The 20,323-nt window shown below is 43.5% G+C and overlaps 1 protein-coding gene across 3 annotated transcripts in view; it reads left to right on the top strand.

Annotated features, from left to right (window-relative positions):
* The window catches only part of KPNA6 (karyopherin subunit alpha 6), a 49,955-nt gene extending 30,626 nt beyond the window's left edge, over window positions 1-19,329 (top strand). For all 3 annotated transcript variants that reach the window (XM_072609857.1, XM_072609856.1, XM_072609855.1), the window contains exons 2-14: window positions 6,779-6,912; window positions 7,862-7,954; window positions 8,638-8,737; window positions 9,699-9,793; window positions 10,364-10,495; window positions 11,010-11,098; window positions 12,137-12,236; window positions 12,771-12,934; window positions 14,972-15,050; window positions 15,223-15,348; window positions 15,715-15,842; window positions 16,553-16,731; window positions 18,596-19,329. In XM_072609857.1, coding sequence (XP_072465958.1) covers window positions 6,779-6,912; window positions 7,862-7,954; window positions 8,638-8,737; window positions 9,699-9,793; window positions 10,364-10,495; window positions 11,010-11,098; window positions 12,137-12,236; window positions 12,771-12,934; window positions 14,972-15,050; window positions 15,223-15,348; window positions 15,715-15,842; window positions 16,553-16,731; window positions 18,596-18,783 — 1,607 coding nt within the window. In that variant the 3' untranslated portion in view covers window positions 18,784-19,329. The remainder of the gene's footprint in view (window positions 1-6,778; window positions 6,913-7,861; window positions 7,955-8,637; window positions 8,738-9,698; window positions 9,794-10,363; window positions 10,496-11,009; window positions 11,099-12,136; window positions 12,237-12,770; window positions 12,935-14,971; window positions 15,051-15,222; window positions 15,349-15,714; window positions 15,843-16,552; window positions 16,732-18,595) is intronic.
* Window positions 19,330-20,323: the final 994 nt, after the last annotated feature.

The raw sequence follows: 20,323 nt of genomic DNA, 5'->3' as shown, positions 1-20,323 counted from the left end.
TGCTAAGCCAAAAGGCAATTTAGCAGTTGTGGGCTTCAGGCTAGAGAACAAACATCACCTTAGACAAATGACTAGAGCTTCCTAACCACCTGCTTCAACTATGACAAAAGCCTTCCCAAGTCCCACACGCAATCACGACTTCATTCTGTTAACCAGGATCATTTTTCTGTTACATAGGTCTGGCATGGCACATCAGCTCAAAATTCTTAAGGGAATCCTTTTAACTTTGCCTGTTTCTATTCTCCAAATACTCTATCCTCCAGCTGAATTGTCCTATATTCTCTCACTCTTCCATACTCCCACACCCAGGCTATTGTGCTAGCATGGCCTTCCTTCTCCTTGCCTATAGAATTCCTTTAAAGGACACCCCAAATTATTCCACTTCCTCCATGAAGTCCTCCCTGATTCTTGGCTTTCAATCCTAAGATCTCATAGGATTTTGTACCTCTAATGAAATTTATACTATGCTTGTATCTACCCTTCTAGACTGTAGTAAGTTCGAGGAATGCTTAAGAAGGCCAAGCTTTTGTATCTTTCATTGTGGTCTGCTCCCCTACACACTTAAAATTTTGTGAATGATGGAGACTGAGCCTGTGGTAAAGAAAACACCCTGTGAGGGGACTCCCTTGTCTGTAACTTAATTAGAGTCTTAGAGTTGCCTGGAACACTGAGAAGTTAATTGACTTGCCCAGGGTCACACAACTACTATGTGTCCAAACAGGACTTGAACCCAGTTCTTCTTAACCTTGGGGTTGCCCTCTTTCCACGAAACCGTCCTATTTCTTTTGTTTAATTGTTATATGGACAAAGTCCTGATGCATTGTCCAACTTTACAATCTGACAGTTCCTATCCTTTGAAGATGCCAGCCTGACTGTAGTAAGGGCAGAAAGCCAGATCTTCTCCTCCCCCATTTCATTCCTAGAGATTCTCTCATTTACATAAAACCATATTTCCTTAAGGTATTTTCCCCTCAAAGAACTAGTCATTTTAATGGGTAAACAAACCCTTTTGGAGGGAAAGATAACTAGATAACCTCAGAGACATGACCTTTCCAGCCCAGGGAGCTGTCATGGAGCTGTGCTTTGGGAAGTCCTGGTTATGGTTCTTACTTTGGAGACAGTTTCAGAACCTCTTCGTGCCAGTCAGTGCAGCTAGTTGAGCAGAGAAAGTTGGGTAGAACTGCTCAGTGCAGATAGATGGCTCCTCAGGTGAGTACCTCTCCCCTCCCTATTCTGAAGAAGCCCCAAGTCCTCAGCTCTGGGCTTGGACCTAAATGCTAATGGCATTTAAAATTCTTTGGGCCCTCCCCTTTTCATCTCTTCAGCCCAAAGAACACAGAAACTCTCATTCTTTCTATGGGAGGCAACATGGGCTAATGGAAAGAGCACTAGTCTTTAAGTCAAAAGACATGACAGAGAGTCCTGTCACTTAGTAATTACATGGCCATGAATAATTATTTCATCATTATACCATGCATCCTTATATGTATCTATGTAGGCATTTCTCTTAGGTTCTCAGTGGAAATAGTCAATGTGGCTGATACTTAGGGCCAGTCAATTCTCTGTATATCTAGGTAGAAATTTATTTTATTATGTATCAGATTATGTGGTAGGTGATGTGGATATAAAACAAAAGCAATGTATTCCCTTCCCTCAAGTGACTTACATTCTTCTGGGAAGATACACAGCCAAGTTCCTGGGTGACGAAAGACATTAAGAACTAGAGGAACCAAGCAAAGGCCTCTTGAAGGTGGTTTTACTTGAGCATAACTTTAAGAGCCAATAAATGTGTAAGCAGTCTGAAAGGGTAAATTGGAGTGAGATTATGAAGGCCTTAAATGCCAAATAAAGGTGTTTCTATGTTGTTTTAGAGGTGATGAAGAACCTCTGAAGCTTCTTGAGTAGGGGAGTGATAGAGTAAATTCTGTTTTAGAAATGTCTCTTTGGCAGTTGTGGGAAGGGTGAATGGGGACAAGGCAGGAAGACCAGTTAGGAGACTATTCTAGTGTCCATGTGAGAGGTGATGAGGGCCTGACCTGGGGGGTGGGGGAGTTTAATGGATAGACTAGATGTTAAGGACCCAGGTGGAAAATGGGGATGTATTTATCCTGGAAATATCTGAAGGAAAACCTTCAAGTGTTTCAAGGGCCTTCTTGTAGATGAGGTAGTAGAATGTTTAAAGCAAGTCAGGTTTAGTCTTGATCTAAGAAAAAGCTTCCCAAAATCTTCTGAAATTAGAATGGGCTGCCTCAGAAAGCAAGTTGAGATGTCCAAATGAGGTAAGTACCTAGAACATAAGTATTCCTTTCCCTTCCATTTCAGTAAAGGTCTTCAAACAAAAATTGGATAACCACTGGAATGTTGTAGAGGAATCATGGGTTTAGGAAAAGAATGAATCTTTGAGGTCAGAAACTTGTGTGCAGATTTGGTAAGCTGTTTGAGGGGAAGTCTATCAGAGAGGAGAACATGAAGTGTTCAGGAGACTTCTTCTAACCAATAGATGGTGAGGTGGGAGATTTGAATTGGAACTGTATAAGAAGGCTTGCATTGGTCTAAATAATTGTAGAACCCCCCCACCCCCACCCCCCACAGCTACCATTCATTAAAGCTTTCCTGATTTAAAAAAAAAAAAAAAAAGAATGGACCTTGTACCTCCAGTTTACTGTCTGTATCTCCAATATGCATAATTATTTGCATTTTGTCTCCCCTATTAGAATGTGAATTCTTTGAGGGCAGGAGGTGTTTTCATTTGGTGCACTTTATTTTATTATGTTTCAGGTGTTGGAGATATATTGTTTATTTAGCGCAGCAATGCACATAGTTAGTACTTAATAATTGCTTGTTGACTTGTAAGTCCTTAGCTGAAGTCTGCAGAATTTAATTGACTTGTCCAAGGTATAATGATCAGGTACAGACGAACTTTGCCATCCTTTGTGATTCTCCAGTTGTATGATTCTGTGATGGTTTATGCCAGAAATAGAATTCTTCCACACTTCAAGGAAGCCCCTCTTCCTTGTTCATTCCCTCCTCTTACGTATAATCAGTGAGTCGTTAGGAATTTATTAAGCACCTACTATGTGCTAGTAGGCACTGTTAGACTCGGGAGCTAGAAAAATAAAAAGAGAAATATCCCCATTCCTCAGGATCTGACTCTCTGCAAAACAACAAAAGAGTAAAAGGGAGAGGTGTAGACAAGGTTATTGGGGAGGGGGAGATGCTTGGAGACACTAGCAGCTGCAAGTATCAGGTAAAGCTTTGTGTAGAAGGTGGCATTTGAGATGAGCCTTGAAGGGAGCTAGTGATTTCATGATCCAGAGATGAGGAGGAACAGAATGAGCAAGGAGTTTTGTGAAGGAAGCAAACATAAACCGGGCCTTGAAGGAATCACAGAAGCGCACACACACTCAGAAGGGAGAGCAAAGGTCATCTAAGTCAGTTTGTGCCTGACAAATGACCTTGGGCACATGTGATCTCTCTGGGCCTCAATTTCTTCATGCATAAAAGACATGGTAAGGTCAGTTTGAACTGTGGAATGTGTAAAGGAGAGGAAAGTGCAATGCTGGGAAAGCAGAATGAGGGCAGGCTGTGAAGGACTTTAAGTGCTCAACAGAAGAGTCTGTATTTGATTCTACAAGTAATAAGGACCCACTAGAGTTTATTGAACAGGAAAATGACATGGTGATAGCTGTTCTTTAGGCAGCTATATGGAGGAGAGATTGGAATGAGGGGGGAGGGAGAACATAGGGAGTAGTCATTCAGATGAGAAGTGCTGAGGGTTGTGGTAGTGTAAGTAAAGGGAATGGATATGAGAAAGGTTGTAGAGAAAGAAACAGTAAGATTGGCACCTGGGTATGTGAAGTACATGAGGATAAGAGATCAAGTTTGACACCCACATTGTGAATCAGTAACTGGAAGAATGAGGGTTTCCCTAGGAAATAAGGGAGTCTGGAAAAAAGGTGAGGTTTTAAGGGAAGATAAATTCTGTTTTAGACAGGTTGAGTTTGATATGATTATAGATCATCGATTTTAAAATGTCTAGTAGACAGTTTTGGATCTCTAGTGGACAGTTTGGGATATAGACCTGTGACTCAGAATGGGAAGGAGAAAGAGAAAGGAACAAGTATTTATTAAGCACCTGCTGCGTGCCAGGCACTGTGCTAAGTGCTTTACAGATTTGTCTCCTTTGATCCTCACAACTCTGGCTTGTGGGCGCTTTTATTAGCCCTGTTTTATAGGTGAGGAACCTGGGGCAAACAGAGGGTGAGTGACTTCTTGCACAGTTACATAGCTAGCAAGTGTCCAAGACAGAATTTGAACTCAGATTTTCACCACTGTCCATTGTGCCACCTAACTGTTTAGTGCTAAAAGAACTGATGGATATGGTCACTGAATCATTCAGTTGGTGATTTGGAGCAATAATGGAGAATGGAGAAGGTACTGAATTCCTGGAGATGTGCAAATGTTGGTTTTCCAAAGGGGAGAGAATGAAGTTTGCATAATAAAGGCCAATCAGTTCTACTTTGGGTATTGGCAAAATTCTCTTAAACTATTCATCCAGGGATGGTTTAGTGAACATTTACAAAAGTGCCAGTAATTCTTCAAGCACAGATCATGGCAGACTTAACTTTATTCATTTTTTTTGACAAGGTTATCTAGATCTTAGAAAAAATTTGGCATTCTCTCATGCTTGTGTTGTGGATGCTGGGCTAGATATTAGTATAGTTAGGAGAATTTAAAATTAGTTGAACAGTTGGACCGAAAGAACTGTCATTAATAGTTCATGCTTGGTCTTGTACCTCTATTTAACATTTTAATCATATTGGGTAACTATATAGATAGGATACTTAGTTATAGGAATTACAGAAAACTGAGAAGGATGTTAACCTATTAGATGACAAAATCAGGAGCCAAAGGGGGTTTAACAGGCCCGGACTTTGAGCTAACCATATTGAAGATGAAATACAATAGGAAGGGATGTGAAGTGTTATGTTTGAGTTCAGAAACTGAACTGCATAAATATAACGTGGGGTGGATATTGCTGGACAGTTTGTCTGTAAAAGATCTGGAGGTGAGTTCAGCCTAACTATTCATACCGGGAAAACCAAGTGGGTGAATAATTCTTACTCAGAATGTGATATATGGTTGGATAAACAACCAGCTAAAAGAATTAGTTCATCAATACATATGTCTTGGACAGATGTTGAAAAAGAGGATGGAAACCAGCCTGAAATTGCAGTGCTTTTAGTGACACTTCCTCCTTCCCCTGAATTTGCCCCTGAATCAAAGGCATCTTTTCTGATAACAGTATCTTTCCAGTGTTGCATTCTAGTGAATTGTGGAATACCCCATTCTAGGATTAAAAGTTACAGGCTACCCAAAGGCCTACTACCCAGGGTACACAGTGGGCATGAATAAGCTGTAGCATGTTACCAACGAAAACTTGCCCAAGAGAAATAATGTTTATCAGAAAAATGTATAACTACCAAAGAAGGTCCATAATCAATAGATGCATTCCATTGTTAACCTAGGCCTCTGGTACATTTGGTGGGCATTCTGTGAAAGAATTACAGGAAGTTGTGAATAAGAGTTGTATACAGTTGTATGGATGGATTGTGATCCACATCTTTAGAAGGAGTTCCAACATTGAGATCATAATTCCCTTGAGTTGCAGAGGGCTAGAGAGGTGATAATTGAAGGGTAAATTTCTGGTCAGAATACATCTACAGTACTATGTTCAGTAAAGGTGAGTGCTATCTTTTAGGTGTTGGTAAACCAGAGAACTTCAGAGGATGAACCAAGATGGCAAATGGCTTTGCTCATACCATACAAGGACTAGTTTAAAGTCTGTCCTGTGAAAGAGAGACCAGACTTGTATTGCTTGGTCCCAGAGGGCAAAATTAGACAGTATTTCCAAGAGGCAAATGTAAGCTGCTTGTATGGAAAGTCAGTATTGTTAAAATAGAATGAGTTGCCTCAGAAGACAGTGGGTCTACTTCTCATTGGAGGTCTTAAGAAGTTAGAGATGACGATTGAATGTAGGCATTTTTTCGGGACTAGATTGGCCTAATATTTCCAAGGTACCTTCTCACTCCAGTTATGTGATCTGATCTTCTATGATTTGAGGAATAACTGCTGATATATGGCAACTGAAAAACTATAAAAAGCTCAGCTCACCTTTTTCTGGCTTAAAGCACCAACTCTATATTTTAGTTGTGTAGAGAGCCCATGACATGGAGAGGAACCAGAGAAAGTAGACTCCAGTGTCAACAAAACATTGTTTCTATTAGCCATCTAGTACATAAAAAACTTTTTTTTTTTTACATACAATGCCTTTCTATGAAAAGCATCATAATTTAATGGGAAGACACTGAAGCTGGAATCTGAGGGCTTGCCATTTATTATATGTGAGACATGCAGACTGAAATACTGAAGTGTCCCACCACACAGGGTTATTTTAAAGATTAAGGCAAGAAAAACTAGTATTGGCTCAGCCTGAAAGTATTCTGTAATTGTCAGCTATTGTCAGTATTTCTGGATTTAGGAAAAAGGTTTTACCTATCTCCTTGATTTACAAATTCTCCAAGTATGAGTTTTTGTATAAGTTTACTACCGTTATTGTTTCTCTTCAAATGTCAAAAAGCAAGACTCATACCCAGTGGGAGCATCTGGGAGCAGGCTGGAGGTATCTTCTAGACCTGGTCCAGTTTGAGGTATGGAGAGAGCCAGGTGAAGAAATCTCCTCTTATAGGTGGTGGCTGCTATTCTTTCATTTTTCTAGAAACCATGGCGAGCCCAGGGAAGGACAATTACCGAATGAAAAGCTATAAGAACAAAGCACTGAACCCAGAAGAAATGAGAAGGCGGCGAGAGGAAGAGGGAATCCAGCTCCGTAAGCAGAAACGAGAGCAACAGGTAAGGCTGGAACCACTTCTGCAAAAGTGGGAAAAACAGGGAAAGATTTGTTGCAGTCTTGTATTAAAGGGAATCGGTTATGGGATATTGCGAAGTGAGGCAAGTACTGTTGTGTTGGCCACCTCTAATCATGCTTATTTGCGTCTGTCTGCAAAGCAGCTTATTGGTGTATGAAAGGAAGAAAGGCATCTGCCAGATTAGTCCACCATTCCTTGTCCCCTCTGAATAAGCCATGTGCTCACCTTCCTCTCTTTTTTTTTTTGATGCCCACCCCCAACTTGCACCTTCTCCCCTGCCTCTCTAATTGTCACCTGGCTCAAGTTCAGCACTAGTCCTACCTCTTAATGAAACTTTACTTAACCATCATGGCTCCAAGTAATATCTTTGTCCTCAGAACTCATCTAGAACTTATATCAAAAACATAGTACCCACATTATTTTCATGTATTCGCCTCCTCAAGTAGTCTGTAAACTCAAGGACTATGGCCATGTCTTACATATCCTGTATCCCTCTGAAATACCAGTTTATGGCCCTCTCTCCTGTTGTTGTCAGTTTCTTCCCTACAGATATTCATAAGATGAAAACAAAATGACATTTAAACTCTAAACCACCTGCTAGGAACTCCCAGATCCACTCTTTCTGATGCTGTAGGCAGAGCTGGCGATTCTGATTTCAGTTGGGTCCTTTCAACATCTTAGGGTTGCCCTACCAAATGAGGTTCTTTATGGTTCTTGGTATGTATGAGTTTGGAGCCGATTAAGTTATATGCTTCTGCACTTATCAATTCTGTCCAAATTGATTCATCTTCCAGACAAGCTGTCTGTCATTGACTAGATATAAACAGATGTCAAAAGGGGAAGGCCTGGCCTGGCCTGGGTTTGGATGTTATGTATGAGTCTGCTAACAAGCAGATATGCTTACCGTTGACTCTTTTAACTTATACTTCCAGCTTTTTAAAAGAAGAAATGTAGAACTAATCAGTGAAGATGCCTCCATGTTTGACACACTACTCATGGACTCCTATGTCAGTTCCACCACTGGGGTAAGACCTGTATGTACAATATTAGGGGTTTTCTAAGATTGGGCATGTCATATCAGTTCCTGTTAATACCCATAATTACAATGGGAGAGATTCTTTTTTGATGTCACCATTGTCTTTAAAAAAGCACCATGTTAGACCAGATGCCATCCTAACAGTCCTTATAGACCCAGTACCAAGGGAAGTCATTTGAAAAGTAGTGATAATTGTTTTCTATCCCAGAATCCTCAGGAGTAAGAACAGAGTTTTGAGCTTCCCAGATTTTTTTCCTCATTAATTTATGTGGCAGAAGTAGATGAGCTAGAACGCAGAGGAATTTTCTTTGTTGAGTGATCTTTATCTCCTGTGAATTTCTCTATGCAGTGAACATGAAGGGAGGAGTTATAGGAGACAGAGTATTAGGTTTGGTGTGAAGGGCCTAGGGTTTGTTCTGCTACTTAGAGCTGGTTTGACATTGGCAAAGGCCCAATTTTCTGTTCTTTATAATGAGAGAGTTGGACTAAATGATTTCAAATATCACTTCTAACATTGCATCCTATAGCAGTATTTTTATTTGCATTTTCATACTACTTCTAAGAGCCTTTCCATAGTAGGTGCTCTGGGAATGAGCCCAAGGGGGCTCTTGGGACTTGGAAACTGGATTTTCTGGTTACTCATCAAGTCCCAGCTCTATCCTTTCCTTTTAGGATAGAGTGATCACAAGAGAGATGGTGGAGATGCTCTTTTCTGAAGACTCTGACCTGCAGTTAGCAACCACACAGAAATTCCGCAAGCTACTCTCAAAGGGTAAGACTCTCTTCAACTCGGGAGCAGTGTATTTGGCAGTTGGCAGCACATTTCTCTCTTTAAGGAATTAGAGATATTAGCATGGAAAAGAGAAGCCAGGTGACCATCTATAAACCCCTCAGATTCTGGAAGGGGCAGAGGACTCAAACTGATTCTTGGCCCCATACAAGAATACAAGAAATGAGGGGATGGCTCCAGCAGGTAGATCTCAGCTCAGTGGTCATTAGAGTTTCCCTTCACCTGCCTCAGGAGGTCCTCACCTTTAGCCAAAGGCTGAATGCCCACTAATCGGAAGGTTTTTAGAGGGTATCCTCACACAGATCTGATTTGTGCTGGACATCTTCTGAAGCCCCTCTCCAGCTTTGAGCTTTAGCACCCTGTGAAATTCCGTCTTCCTCCAAGATTTCTTTCTAGGCCTGTTATATTCCAGTAAGTTCTGCTGGTTCCAGAAGTTTTTCTGAGCCTTGAGAGCAGATTAGTCACAAAGAAAAGAATGCTTATCTTTCAGGACCACTTGCTTTTTGAATAACGACAGTTAGCATTTCTTTGGCATTCCCTATAAAGGTAGAGGTAGCCAAGTAATATTCCCCATGGTACAGATGAGGAAACTAAGGCATTCACAGATGAGAGGGAGAGAGGGATTTGTTCATGCACTGTACAACATGTGCTTGTGAGTCTTTGATATTCCTTACTCAGTTTAGCCGCCTTCCCCCTCACTTTACCCACATTAGAACTTTTTTGGTGACCTACCCACATAAAATTGCTTAGAGGTGACTGACTATATATAGCCCAGACATTTTACCTACAAAGAGACTCGAAATTTTGTTTTAGGTTCACATATGTATATTGCTTAAGAAAAGGACACCTGAAGTGTTGCCATTATCCTCCATTATGGAATGGAGGTGCGAGGCAGGGAGTGGGTGTACCTAGACCTCTCTTAATTCTTGGCCTTTCCTCACAGAGCCAAATCCTCCCATAGATGAGGTGATTAATACCCCTGGAGTAGTGGACAGGTTTGTGGAATTCCTGAAGAGGAGCGAGAATTGCACATTACAGGTGACTATAGGGGAGGTGTTGGGTATAGAGACCCAGCAGGTTGCTTCCTGCCTCAAGTGCTGTGTTATGCTGTGGATGGGGGCAGGGGGGAGCGAGAGGGTGTGACAGGGCTTTCCCCCACACCCCTCAGGCAGCTGGCAAGAAATGGGATCTGCCCCCTCGCCCTCAAGACCACCTGAAACCAGGCAGCCTCGAGTGGGAGGCAGCGTGGTGTCATGGAAAGAACACCGGACTGGGAGTCAGGAGACCTGGGTTCGAGTCCTGTAAAATGAGGAGGTTGGGCTGAATGATCTCTAAGGTCCCTTTCAGCGCTAACATTCTGTGATTCCCCAGCCTGACCTCTAGGGAGGGTCCTACTGCATGTCTGGCTTGGGGCTCCTTTGGAGGAAGCAGACAGTTTCTGTCAGTTCTTGATCACCAACCTCTGGGTTCTGTTCCACATAAGGGGGGAGGGATCCTCCTGAACCATGGGATACATTTAATGGGCACACCCTGTCCCACACTTTGCAGTTCCAGTCTCCCCAAAACAGACACCAATAATCCATTTCCCACCACACCTACCTCTTTCAGTTTGAAGCTGCCTGGGCCCTGACCAACATTGCCTCAGGAACCTCACAACAGACCAAAATTGTCATTGAAGCTGGAGCTGTCCCTATCTTCATAGAATTACTAAACTCTGACTTTGAGGATGTACAAGAACAGGTAATGAATTGGTTGGGGGTGAGTGGCAGGGCAGAGCCCAGTGACGAGACAGTCTCCCTCTCCTAGTTTCTGACTGAGGCTGTGACCAGACATTTGGTCACTCCTAATTGCATAGGTCTTGTTCAAGGGACACTAAAGATGCTGCTACCAGGCTGATCTCCCCTTTGTTCCAGGAAGCTCTGAGTTGGACTGTCTTTGGAGTTACTGAGGTTTAGAGAAAGTTGTGGGGGAAGTGACTGGGCCTGAGAGCTAAGCCTAGGGAAGTTACTATGGTCCTGTGAACTGTGCTTAAATGCCTGTTTTCATGGACGCTGTCATGCCATGAGAGAATCAACTGGGTTTGAATCCTAGCTCTGTTTAATGCCGATGTACCCTAGAGCAAATTATTCACCCTTCTGGGTTAGTGAGTTCTTGTCCTCTGCTGTAAAATGAATCCAGAACGAACCAGATGACCCAAACATTCTTTGTAGCCAGATAGGCTATATTGTTAAGAATCCCATTTTATTCCTTTCAGGCAGTCTGGGCCCTGGGAAACATAGCAGGTGACAGCTCTGTGTGCAGAGATTATGTCCTGAACTGTGCCATCCTCCCACCGTTGTTGATGTGAGTAACGGCAGGGCATCCCTGAACTTGTTGAATATGGGCAGCTGGGTGACCTCTGGATTATAGAATAGAAGAGAACACCATGCAGACAAAGGCTTCTGAATGTGGGATTTCTAAGAGGCTGCATGGTGTGGTAGGGAAAAACAAGGACCTCATCTCAAGTCACAGCATTAGTATGCGTTTAGATTAAACAGGTGGATGATGTTGATGTTCTTCATGCATCCATGAGTGTTGCTGTTTCTTAATCACATCTCTTTACCTGATAAAATTCTGAATGTAGGTAGGCAAGAGGTTCTGGCGTGTCTCAGAGGGCCCTTTCTTTCATGTGGTTTCCAAAACTATCATTTTGTGCATGTGCTCTAGGACCAAAATGCTCTGTGTAATGAACTGTTCCACTCAGCTGAAAAGACCTTGAAAACAGGCCCAGGGACTAATTATATTTGCCGTCTAAGAACTGGCATAGCAAAGAACAGAGAGGCTTATCATTAGAAGGTTGGCCACCAGGAAACATTTTTTGGCCATACCAATTCATGAGACCCTCTGCTAAATTAGCATGAAGAAGCTATGATTTGGAGAAAGAACATGATTTCTGGAGTCAGAGGACCTGGGTTCAGATCCCATCTGTAAGGTTTACTGCCTCAGTGACCCTGGGCAGGCCACATCACCTTCCTATGAAAGGTTTGGACTGGCTGATCTCTTGGGGTCCCTTTTGTGTCCTGTGATCAGACTTCTAGCACCTGTGAAATAACTGCTTTCCAAAGTTAGCAGCATACAATTCCTTGTGCGTAGTAGGCAAACAGTGAATGACTGGCCACATCTGAACTACCTCCTAAAGTGAGAATGTGGGACTATTACCCCCAAGATCTCTGAAGATCAAGCTTCTGTAGTCTCCATTGTCAAGTGTAAGGTGGCAGTGCCACTCAGCTCAACTTCCTGTCCCACTTAAGAGTCTCAGTCATGCTGAGTTTGTAGGAGAAAATCCCCAGAGAGTCTCCTCCAGGCTTTGCACCCAGACTTCCTATGCTGCATTTCCCTCAGACTCCTCACCAAATCCACACGTGTGACGATGACTCGGAATGCTGTCTGGGCCCTGTCAAACCTGTGCCGAGGAAAGAATCCATCCCCTGAGTTTGAGAAGGTGAGCTCATTGTGCGTCTGCTCGCCCTCTGACCCCCTGTGCAGAGCCAGAGTGCTATCAGTTTTCTGTGGAGTAGGGATCCAGAGAAGGAGATTTCCTTGGCTACTGTATTATGTAGCCAGCATTGTTCATTAGAAAGTTCCCAGAAAGTTGTAATCCCCAGAAAAGGTCTTGGCATGGTAAGATAGTGGTAAAAAGAACACTAATGTTAGTCAAAATGAGTTGTTGAAAACCCTGATTCTGTGAGCAATTAGCTCTGTAACTCTGGGCAGGTCACCTCATTTCCCTGAACCAGACTCCATTTTCTCATCTGTAAAATGGGGAGAAGAATCCTGTCAGTTACAAGGCTGCACAGGAAGCATGTGATAAGCCATGAAGGGCCCATCAGGGGTTCAGTCTGTGTTCCTGAGAGATGGGTTGGGGGCTAGAGCTCTGGTCAGAAGGCAAAACAGATGCTTGCCAGAAGTGCCTTGTGACCTCAGGCCACCCTTGCTTCACCCCCCAATCTGAGCTGCTCTTCCTGTGCCTTTGCAGGTGTCTCCCTGTTTGCCTGTGCTGTCCCGTCTGCTGTTCAGCAGTGACTCAGACTTGCTGGCAGATGCATGCTGGGCCCTCTCCTATCTGTCAGATGGTCCTAATGAGAAGATTCAAGCCGTCATAGACTCTGGGGTCTGTCGGAGACTGGTGGAGCTCTTAATGTGAGTGCTGGATAGCCAACCTAACTCCCAGCAAAGAGAAGTCATTCATTATGCTCCCCTCAATCGGGGCGTGGCATGCAGGGGTGCTTACCCCAAACTACTTGTAGCTTCAGATTGGTTATGAATGGATGGAATTTCCTGTCTGCATGACTCTGGAAAATCCTCTAACTAGTTTCTTTAGTGGAAAGAATCAGAATACTGATCTTGGAGTCAGCAGACTGAGCCCTAGTCCTGGCATTCTTGCTTTCAAACTATTTGACCTTGGGCAAATTACTGAAACTCTCTGAGTCTAAATTTTGCCATCTGTTAAATGGGGGTAATAACATGTGTCCTGTTATGCTGCTAGTAGTTATCATTGATGGTATTACTGGAGGAGCAGAGTATTTAGCCTGAGAAGAGAATTTTTTAAGTTCCTACAATGTACAAGGTCCTGTGCAGAGTGCTGGGAATGCCAAGACAGAAATGAATCAGTCCTTGCTCTCAAGTTTACCGTAACAGAATAAATGCCAGGCATTTTAGGGAATCAAAGGAGGGAGGACACTCACAGTTGCCATCAGGCCGTACTTCTTGTCAGGGTCTGACACTGTAAAGTCTACTTCCTAGGGGTAGCCTTGAGCTGAGATTGTAGAAGGAGAATGGGGCATGAAGACCTGAAAAGGCACAAGAGCTATGAGAAGATACCCTCAGCTTGCCCCTTTGTGGAGGTGGGAGGCCCTGCTATGTCATACATTGCATGGGTTTGAAGACTTTTAAATCAGTTGTGCTGATTTTTTTTCTTCTCTAAAAACTATTTTTTATGAGATATGGGGAAGAATACTTGGGTTAACTATGATGATATAAGAAACAAAAGAAACCATAAAAACTTAATTTACCAGAAAAAGGGAAAGAAAAGTCCCGGAGATGGAGTGTGAGAATCAGCCAAGAAAGCCTGTTAAGTTAAAAAGGGAGGAAAAGAAATAAAATGCAGGATGTTCCCAAAGGCTTGGGGCAGTTTTAAGCTTTGATAGCAGCATTAAGGCTATATATAATAATATAATACAATGCAGTATAATAGAAATGTACATCTGTAATCGGCCCCAGGATTGGGTAGGCTTTAAATTTAAAGCCAAATAGGCATTTGTATTTTATTCTAGAGGCAGCTAGAGCCTTGGGGATTGGAGCGACATGGTTAGACCCAAACTTCAGGAAAATCACTTTGGAAGCATCATAGAGGATGAATGGGAGAGGGAGGGGAGAGACTTGAGGCTTGGAAATCATGTAGGAGACCTGAAATAGCTTAGGAGGGAGATGATGACGGATAAATCCGAGGAAAGTGGTGGAGGTAAAATTGGCAAGATTTGGCAACTCATTGGATCCATGTAAGTGAGAACAAGGAACCTTGCAGGACATCATGGTTGCCCACCTGAAAAGTGGGAGAAAACTTAGGGGGAATTTGATCAGTATCTTTAAGCTTCTGAGGAAAGCAAAAAAAAAAAGTAAATGAGATAGTCCCTAGAAAGCACTTAGCCAGCTTTAAAGAACTGTGTAAGTGTTGCCTATTTTGTATTATTAAATGGCTCAAACGAAGGCTAAAATTGCAGACAAGACAGATTTCCTTTCAGTTTGAGCTCAGAACTATCCAGAAGGGAGCTTTCCTTCCTGGACAGGGTAGTGAGGTCCCTGTTACTGGGGATAGAACAGCCTGTGGCCTCACAGGAATGTTGTAGATGGGATTTGTTGTCAGCTGCAAAGTGATCTAGTTGACCTATGAAGTTAATTTGATTTAGTGGAAAGTTCATTAGATTTGGAGTCAGGACCAGGATTCCAATCCCAGTGCATTACCTCTGCCGTGTTGATCAAGTAATTTAACCTTTGTAGGTCTCAGTTTCCTCATCTCTAAAATAAGGTGAGTAGGTGATTGATAAAGTCTTTTTTTCTCTAGTTGACATTCTCTAGTTGTTGTTTTCTCCTACTACCTCTTAAAAGACAACTAAGCTGTGCTTTAGGCATTTGTCCTAGACTAACCTAGTCTCTCTGGGACTTGCCCTTTCTCTGCAGGCACAATGATTACAAAGTGGCCTCCCCCGCCCTTCGAGCAGTGGGCAACATTGTCACTGGTGATGACATCCAGACCCAGGTAAGGAGTAAAAGCCTACGGCCCATCTTTCTCAGGCCACCCCTAGGAAGTAGACTTTACAAAGGCAAGGCAAGGCCTGGCAGATGACAATAGTGCTGAGCCAGGGATTTCTTTGTGACTGTTGGAATGACACATGCACATTGCCAGCACTAACTGCACTCTTCTTCTTCAGGTGATTCTCAACTGTGCAGCCCTCCCTTGCCTCCTCCACTTACTGAGTAGCCCCAAGGAGTCAATACGGAAAGAGGCTTGCTGGACAATTTCAAACATCACAGCTGGAAACAGGGCCCAGATACAGGTAGAGAAGAAAAGGATTGTTGTTCAAGTATCTGAGACTAGAGAACGTCAAGCGCCTTAGAAATCTTGGTTCTGTGGGAAGTCCAAGAAGAAGAGCCTTAGGGTGTTCACTTCCAAAGGGCAGGATTTCATCTTTACTCTTAGAAGTGAGGTCAGGGTTGAGCCCAGTGGGCCAGAAGAATTAAACCAGGTAGTCTCCTATTCACCCTCCTTATCTGTGTAAGAGTCTGTAGTTCTAGGTTCTGTTGTTGAAAATCCCCAGGGAGGTAGATCTTCTGATTGGCAGGATCCGCTCTGTGATTTGTTCCCATGACCATGGAAGTCCTTAGCTACCTCTACATGCTCCACTTTCTTCTCCCTGCTCCAGGCTGTCATAGATGCAAATATCTTTCCTGTATTGATCGAGATCCTGCAGAAAGCTGAGTTCCGAACAAGAAAAGAGGCTGCCTGGGCCATCACCAACGCCACATCAGGGGGAACTCCTGAGCAGATCAGGTACTTGACATTTCCTTTTCTGTGACATTTGCCAACCACCCCCTTCTCTTGCCCTCCTGCATCCCCCAGTACAGCCATTTGACATCACATGAACACACAACTCCAAGTTGCCATTGCCTGAGAAGCCCCTCCTCCGTTCTACCTTAAACAAGGGTAGGAAGGAAGGCAAGCTGGATTTTCATTGGAATCCTGGAATGAGTCTCCCAATAGAAATGGTGGAACGTTCCACTAAGAAAAGATTAGACACTGTGCTTTCCCAGGGACATATATTTGCCACATATGTTAAATATTTTTCATCTTTTGGATAGTCAAATATGGTCAGTTTCACAATAATGTATGGAAAATATACTTTATATTTAGCTTAGATAATATCCAATAAGCTGAAGCTATGCAGTATGCCTATCTTTGACAGAAGTAAATGCCCTTTTGTATTCTTAAAATACACCTTGTGAAGTAGTCAAAGAAGGAGTGCAGAAAGCTGCTGGGGAGAATTGGGGTGGGACTCAGTGGGGTGCAGATCATCGATACCTAAAATAGTGACTGAGTTTCCTTGCAGATAATTGAGAATTGGTACCACTTTCCCATGATGGGACGGGAATCTAACCCTCCACAGTAAGAATTTTAGGGGGCTCATGAGGCCTATAAGCCAAAAACTGTCAGTATGTTGGTGCATGTTAACCTGTGGCACTTGCCTTCCCCTTGGCTCCCAGGTATCTGGTTACATTGGGTTGCATCAAACCTCTGTGCGACTTGCTGACTGTGATGGACTCTAAGATCGTACAGGTCGCCCTCAATGGCCTGGAAAACATCCTGCGGTTGGGTGAGCAAGAGGCTAAGCGGACGGGCACAGGGGCCAACCCCTACTGTGGCCTCATTGAAGAAGCTTACGGTAGGTGGTATCTCTAACCCTTTGAAGTTAGAACCATTCCCCCTCTTTTAATAATACTCTTAAGGGAATTTGTATTTAGTATTTTCATTTGTTTGCTTATAACTGTGGTATGTTTTTGTTTTCTTACAAAAGAAGAAACAGGCTGAAATAGAGGCAGTGTTGCCTAGCTAGTAAGTCATGATAGTGATAGCTTGCTTCCCAGAGTTCTGTCATATTTACAAAATATTTTCCTCATTCCAGCCTTGTGAGCTGAGTAGTTTTGATCTGTAACAGCAGTTAACAAGGCTCAGATAGTAAAGTGACTTGCCTGGGGTCACCTGACTAATAAGTTTTAGAGCCATGACTAGAGCCCAGGTTGAACTCCTAGTTCAGCATTCTCTCCAGTGGTATGCCATTGCTTCTGTCCTAATAGTCCTCCAAATTTCCATTACTTCTGTGGATAAGGCTAGGGTGACTTTTCCAGCCTCTCAGGGAATTTTCTTTGTCAGAACTCATCCATATAACACATGCTATTTGGGTCTTAGGCAATTCTGTTTTCTAATTTTTTCTTTATTAATTTATTTTTCGTTTTCAACATTCACTTCCATAAGATTTTGAGTTCCAAATTTTCTCCCCATCTCTCCCCTCCCACCCCAAGACATGGTGCATTCCGTTTACCCCTTCCTTCAACCTGCCCTCCTTTCTGTCACACACACCACCATCCCCCTTCTCTTATCCCCTTCCCCTCTATTTTTTTGTAGGGCAAGATAGATTTCTATACCCCATTGCTTATATGCCTATTTCCCAGTTGCATGTAAAAACAATTTTTAACATTTGTTTTTAAAACTTTTGAGTTCCATATTCTCTCCCTTCCTCCCTCCCCATCCACCCCCATTGAGAAGGCAAACAATTCAATATAGGTTATAGATGTGTAGACATGCAAAATACTTCCATAATCATCATGTTGTGAAAGACTAACTATATTTCCCTCCATCCTATCCTGTCCCCCATTTATTCTGTTCTCTCTTTTGACTTTGTCCCTTCTCAGAAAGTCTTTGGGAATTCTAAGTGTGGTCCTTTTCAGGGTGGGCAGAGCTCATTTAAAAAGGCCCAGGAAGAACCATTTGTGAAGTTGTAGCAACAGTTGCCAATCTCAGAGATATGGCTTCTGCCTTCTAAAGCAATTAATATGTAAAGGAAAACATGCTGCATGAATTTTTTTAATGACAATATATCAGTGTAGGTACACTTTGAGGGAATGTGAGAAAATAAATATTTTATGCCTGGGGGGGCCCAATCCCTTAATCTAGGAAGACTTTATGTAAGACAGTTCTTACCCTTGAAGGATAAAAGGATAGCAGGCCCTTGTAAGCTGGAGGCAGCATGTCCCCAAAGTCCCATATGCCCCTTGGGGGACGCTTGACAAATGCCACCTGCCATTTGCCCTGGTCGTTCCTGATCTGGAGAATTGTCTATTTCTGGGTCGCATGTTAGAAGCCCTTTTAGAAAATGCCACTGTTATGCAGACTGTAGACTGTCTTATGAAGATCTATAAAGTGGGTATCTAAGTTTCATCATGTAGATGAGATTTTAGTCCTGCCTGTCCCTGAATGTCAGCGTGCTGGGTAGTACTGTCAGAAACAGACTTGGCTCCAGTCAAGGAGAACTTCCTGACTCTTAACAACTCTCCAGAAATCAAGCAGACTTCTCCTGAAGAGGGGTGACCATTTGGATGAGGAATTGGGCGGGGGGAGCATGGCGTGGAAGCCCTTCCTGGGCACACAGTGACTGGTCCTCTGAGGTCCCTTTAATCCTGAGCGTCTGTGGTTTCTGTTCAGATGGAGAACATTCATTCCACTTCTCTTTCCTTCATCCCCTCCCCCAGGCTTGGATAAGATTGAGTTTCTCCAGAGCCATGAAAACCAAGAAATATACCAGAAGGCCTTTGATCTCATTGAGCACTACTTTGGCGTGGAGGATGAGGACACAGGCCTAACTCCTCGGGTGGATGAGACTCAGCAGCAGTTCATCTTTCAACAGCCTGAGGCCCCCATGGAGGGCTTCCAGCTCTAATGCTTGCCCAGGGGAGGGGAGGGGAGGGAGAAGAAAGGAGAGCACCACAGACTGGCCCATACAAGTCTTGACAGTGGCGGCGGCAGTGGTGCTGTCAGCAGCAGGGAGGGATAGCAGGGCTTCCTGCCTCAGCCCTGGAGACTGACCTTGCTGCCCACTCCCTCCCTCCCTTCCCAGGAGGCCCCTCTGAGGACAGGCCAAGGCCAAGGCTTTGCTTTCGTGGAGAGAAGGGGGCTTGTTTTTCCTCCTTACCCACTATATTTTTGCTGCATACCTGTCTAACCCAGGAGCCCAGGGTGGAAAAAGGAGGACTGAGGTAACCAATTTGCACCTTTTTTTTTTCTTTTGTGGTGATTTTTCTCTTTGTCCCTCCCTGGCCCCTGCCCCAGGCTGTGTCAGTCTTACTTTCTTTGGGTACTTGAGCAGATGGAATATTCCAGTGGGGGGAGGGAGAAGGAGAGGGGAGGGAGAAGGAGAGGGGAGGGAGAGAATCCAAAAAAAATAAGTGTTCATGCTCTGATGGAATATTAATCCTAGATGCTTGGATTGAGTCATTGAAGCTTTTTCTTTTTCCTTTTGCACATTTTACTCGTATTATAATTCCTCCTGGCATTTTAGGGACATCCTTGGGTCTCTAAGAGTAGGTTACCTGGCTCTCACCAGTGGTTCATACACTATGTCTATGATTTTACCATTCTGATTGCCTTCTCTTCTGCCTTTCTGCCTCCCCAGGGCTGGGGGGCCTTTGGGGGAAACCAGTCCCACCTCCCCTGGCTTGGGAGATGGGCCACTTTATGATTACAAGGTTGGCTTCAGGAAAGGGGGATAGTAAAGGCCCTCAGATGAAACGACCCAGATGTAGCTACTGATCCTGCTTTTCTAAAACTCCCACCACCCAACTGTCAAAATGGTGCAACCCCTAACTTCATTGTTTACTTGAAATCCCCCTCAATGGTGGGACTTGCCCTGAGGTGGCAACATTTTCTCCTGAGTCCATGGCAAGTGATGGTCTCTCTTTTATTGGGGGAAAAGGGACAGGCCTCAGCCTGGTTTCCACAGAGGGAATGCAGAGATGGTGACCCATGTCGGGATTGATGGAGACTTGTGTCTTTAACCTTTCTTGCTCCTCCTTCACAGCTGGATCATGTTAATTTTACTTAAAACGGAGAGAATGTCAAAGCTCTGTATTTTTTATATTCTATATATTCAGTAGGTGAGTCTTAGTTGGTTTGGGGAGGAAACAGATCTCTGAGCCATCTCAATTTCTATAACTAGGATGCTGTGAGGCAGAGCCTGGTGACCATATCTTCCGCTCACACTTAAAAGGTTGTTCTGTCCTTCTCCCTTCATGCCTGAACTCTGGTGGCCCAAAGTCATGAGTTTGGCATGAGTCAGCCCAGGATTTTCACCTAGCCAAGCACATGAAGATGGCCTAGGGGTTGTAAATAAAAGGTCTCAGAAGGGGAGGGAGTAGGGGAGGGCCTAAGGGAAGAACATGGTCCATCTTAGTCTTGCTGGACTCTTAATAACCCTGAGGTCA

The sequence above is a fragment of the Notamacropus eugenii genome, chromosome 5 (assembly GCF_028372415.1).
Source record: "Notamacropus eugenii isolate mMacEug1 chromosome 5, mMacEug1.pri_v2, whole genome shotgun sequence".
Classification (NCBI taxonomy): domain Eukaryota; kingdom Metazoa; phylum Chordata; class Mammalia; order Diprotodontia; family Macropodidae; genus Notamacropus; species Notamacropus eugenii.
The sequence above is the reverse complement of the archived record's forward strand: the minus strand, read 5'-3'. Positions and strand labels throughout refer to the sequence as shown.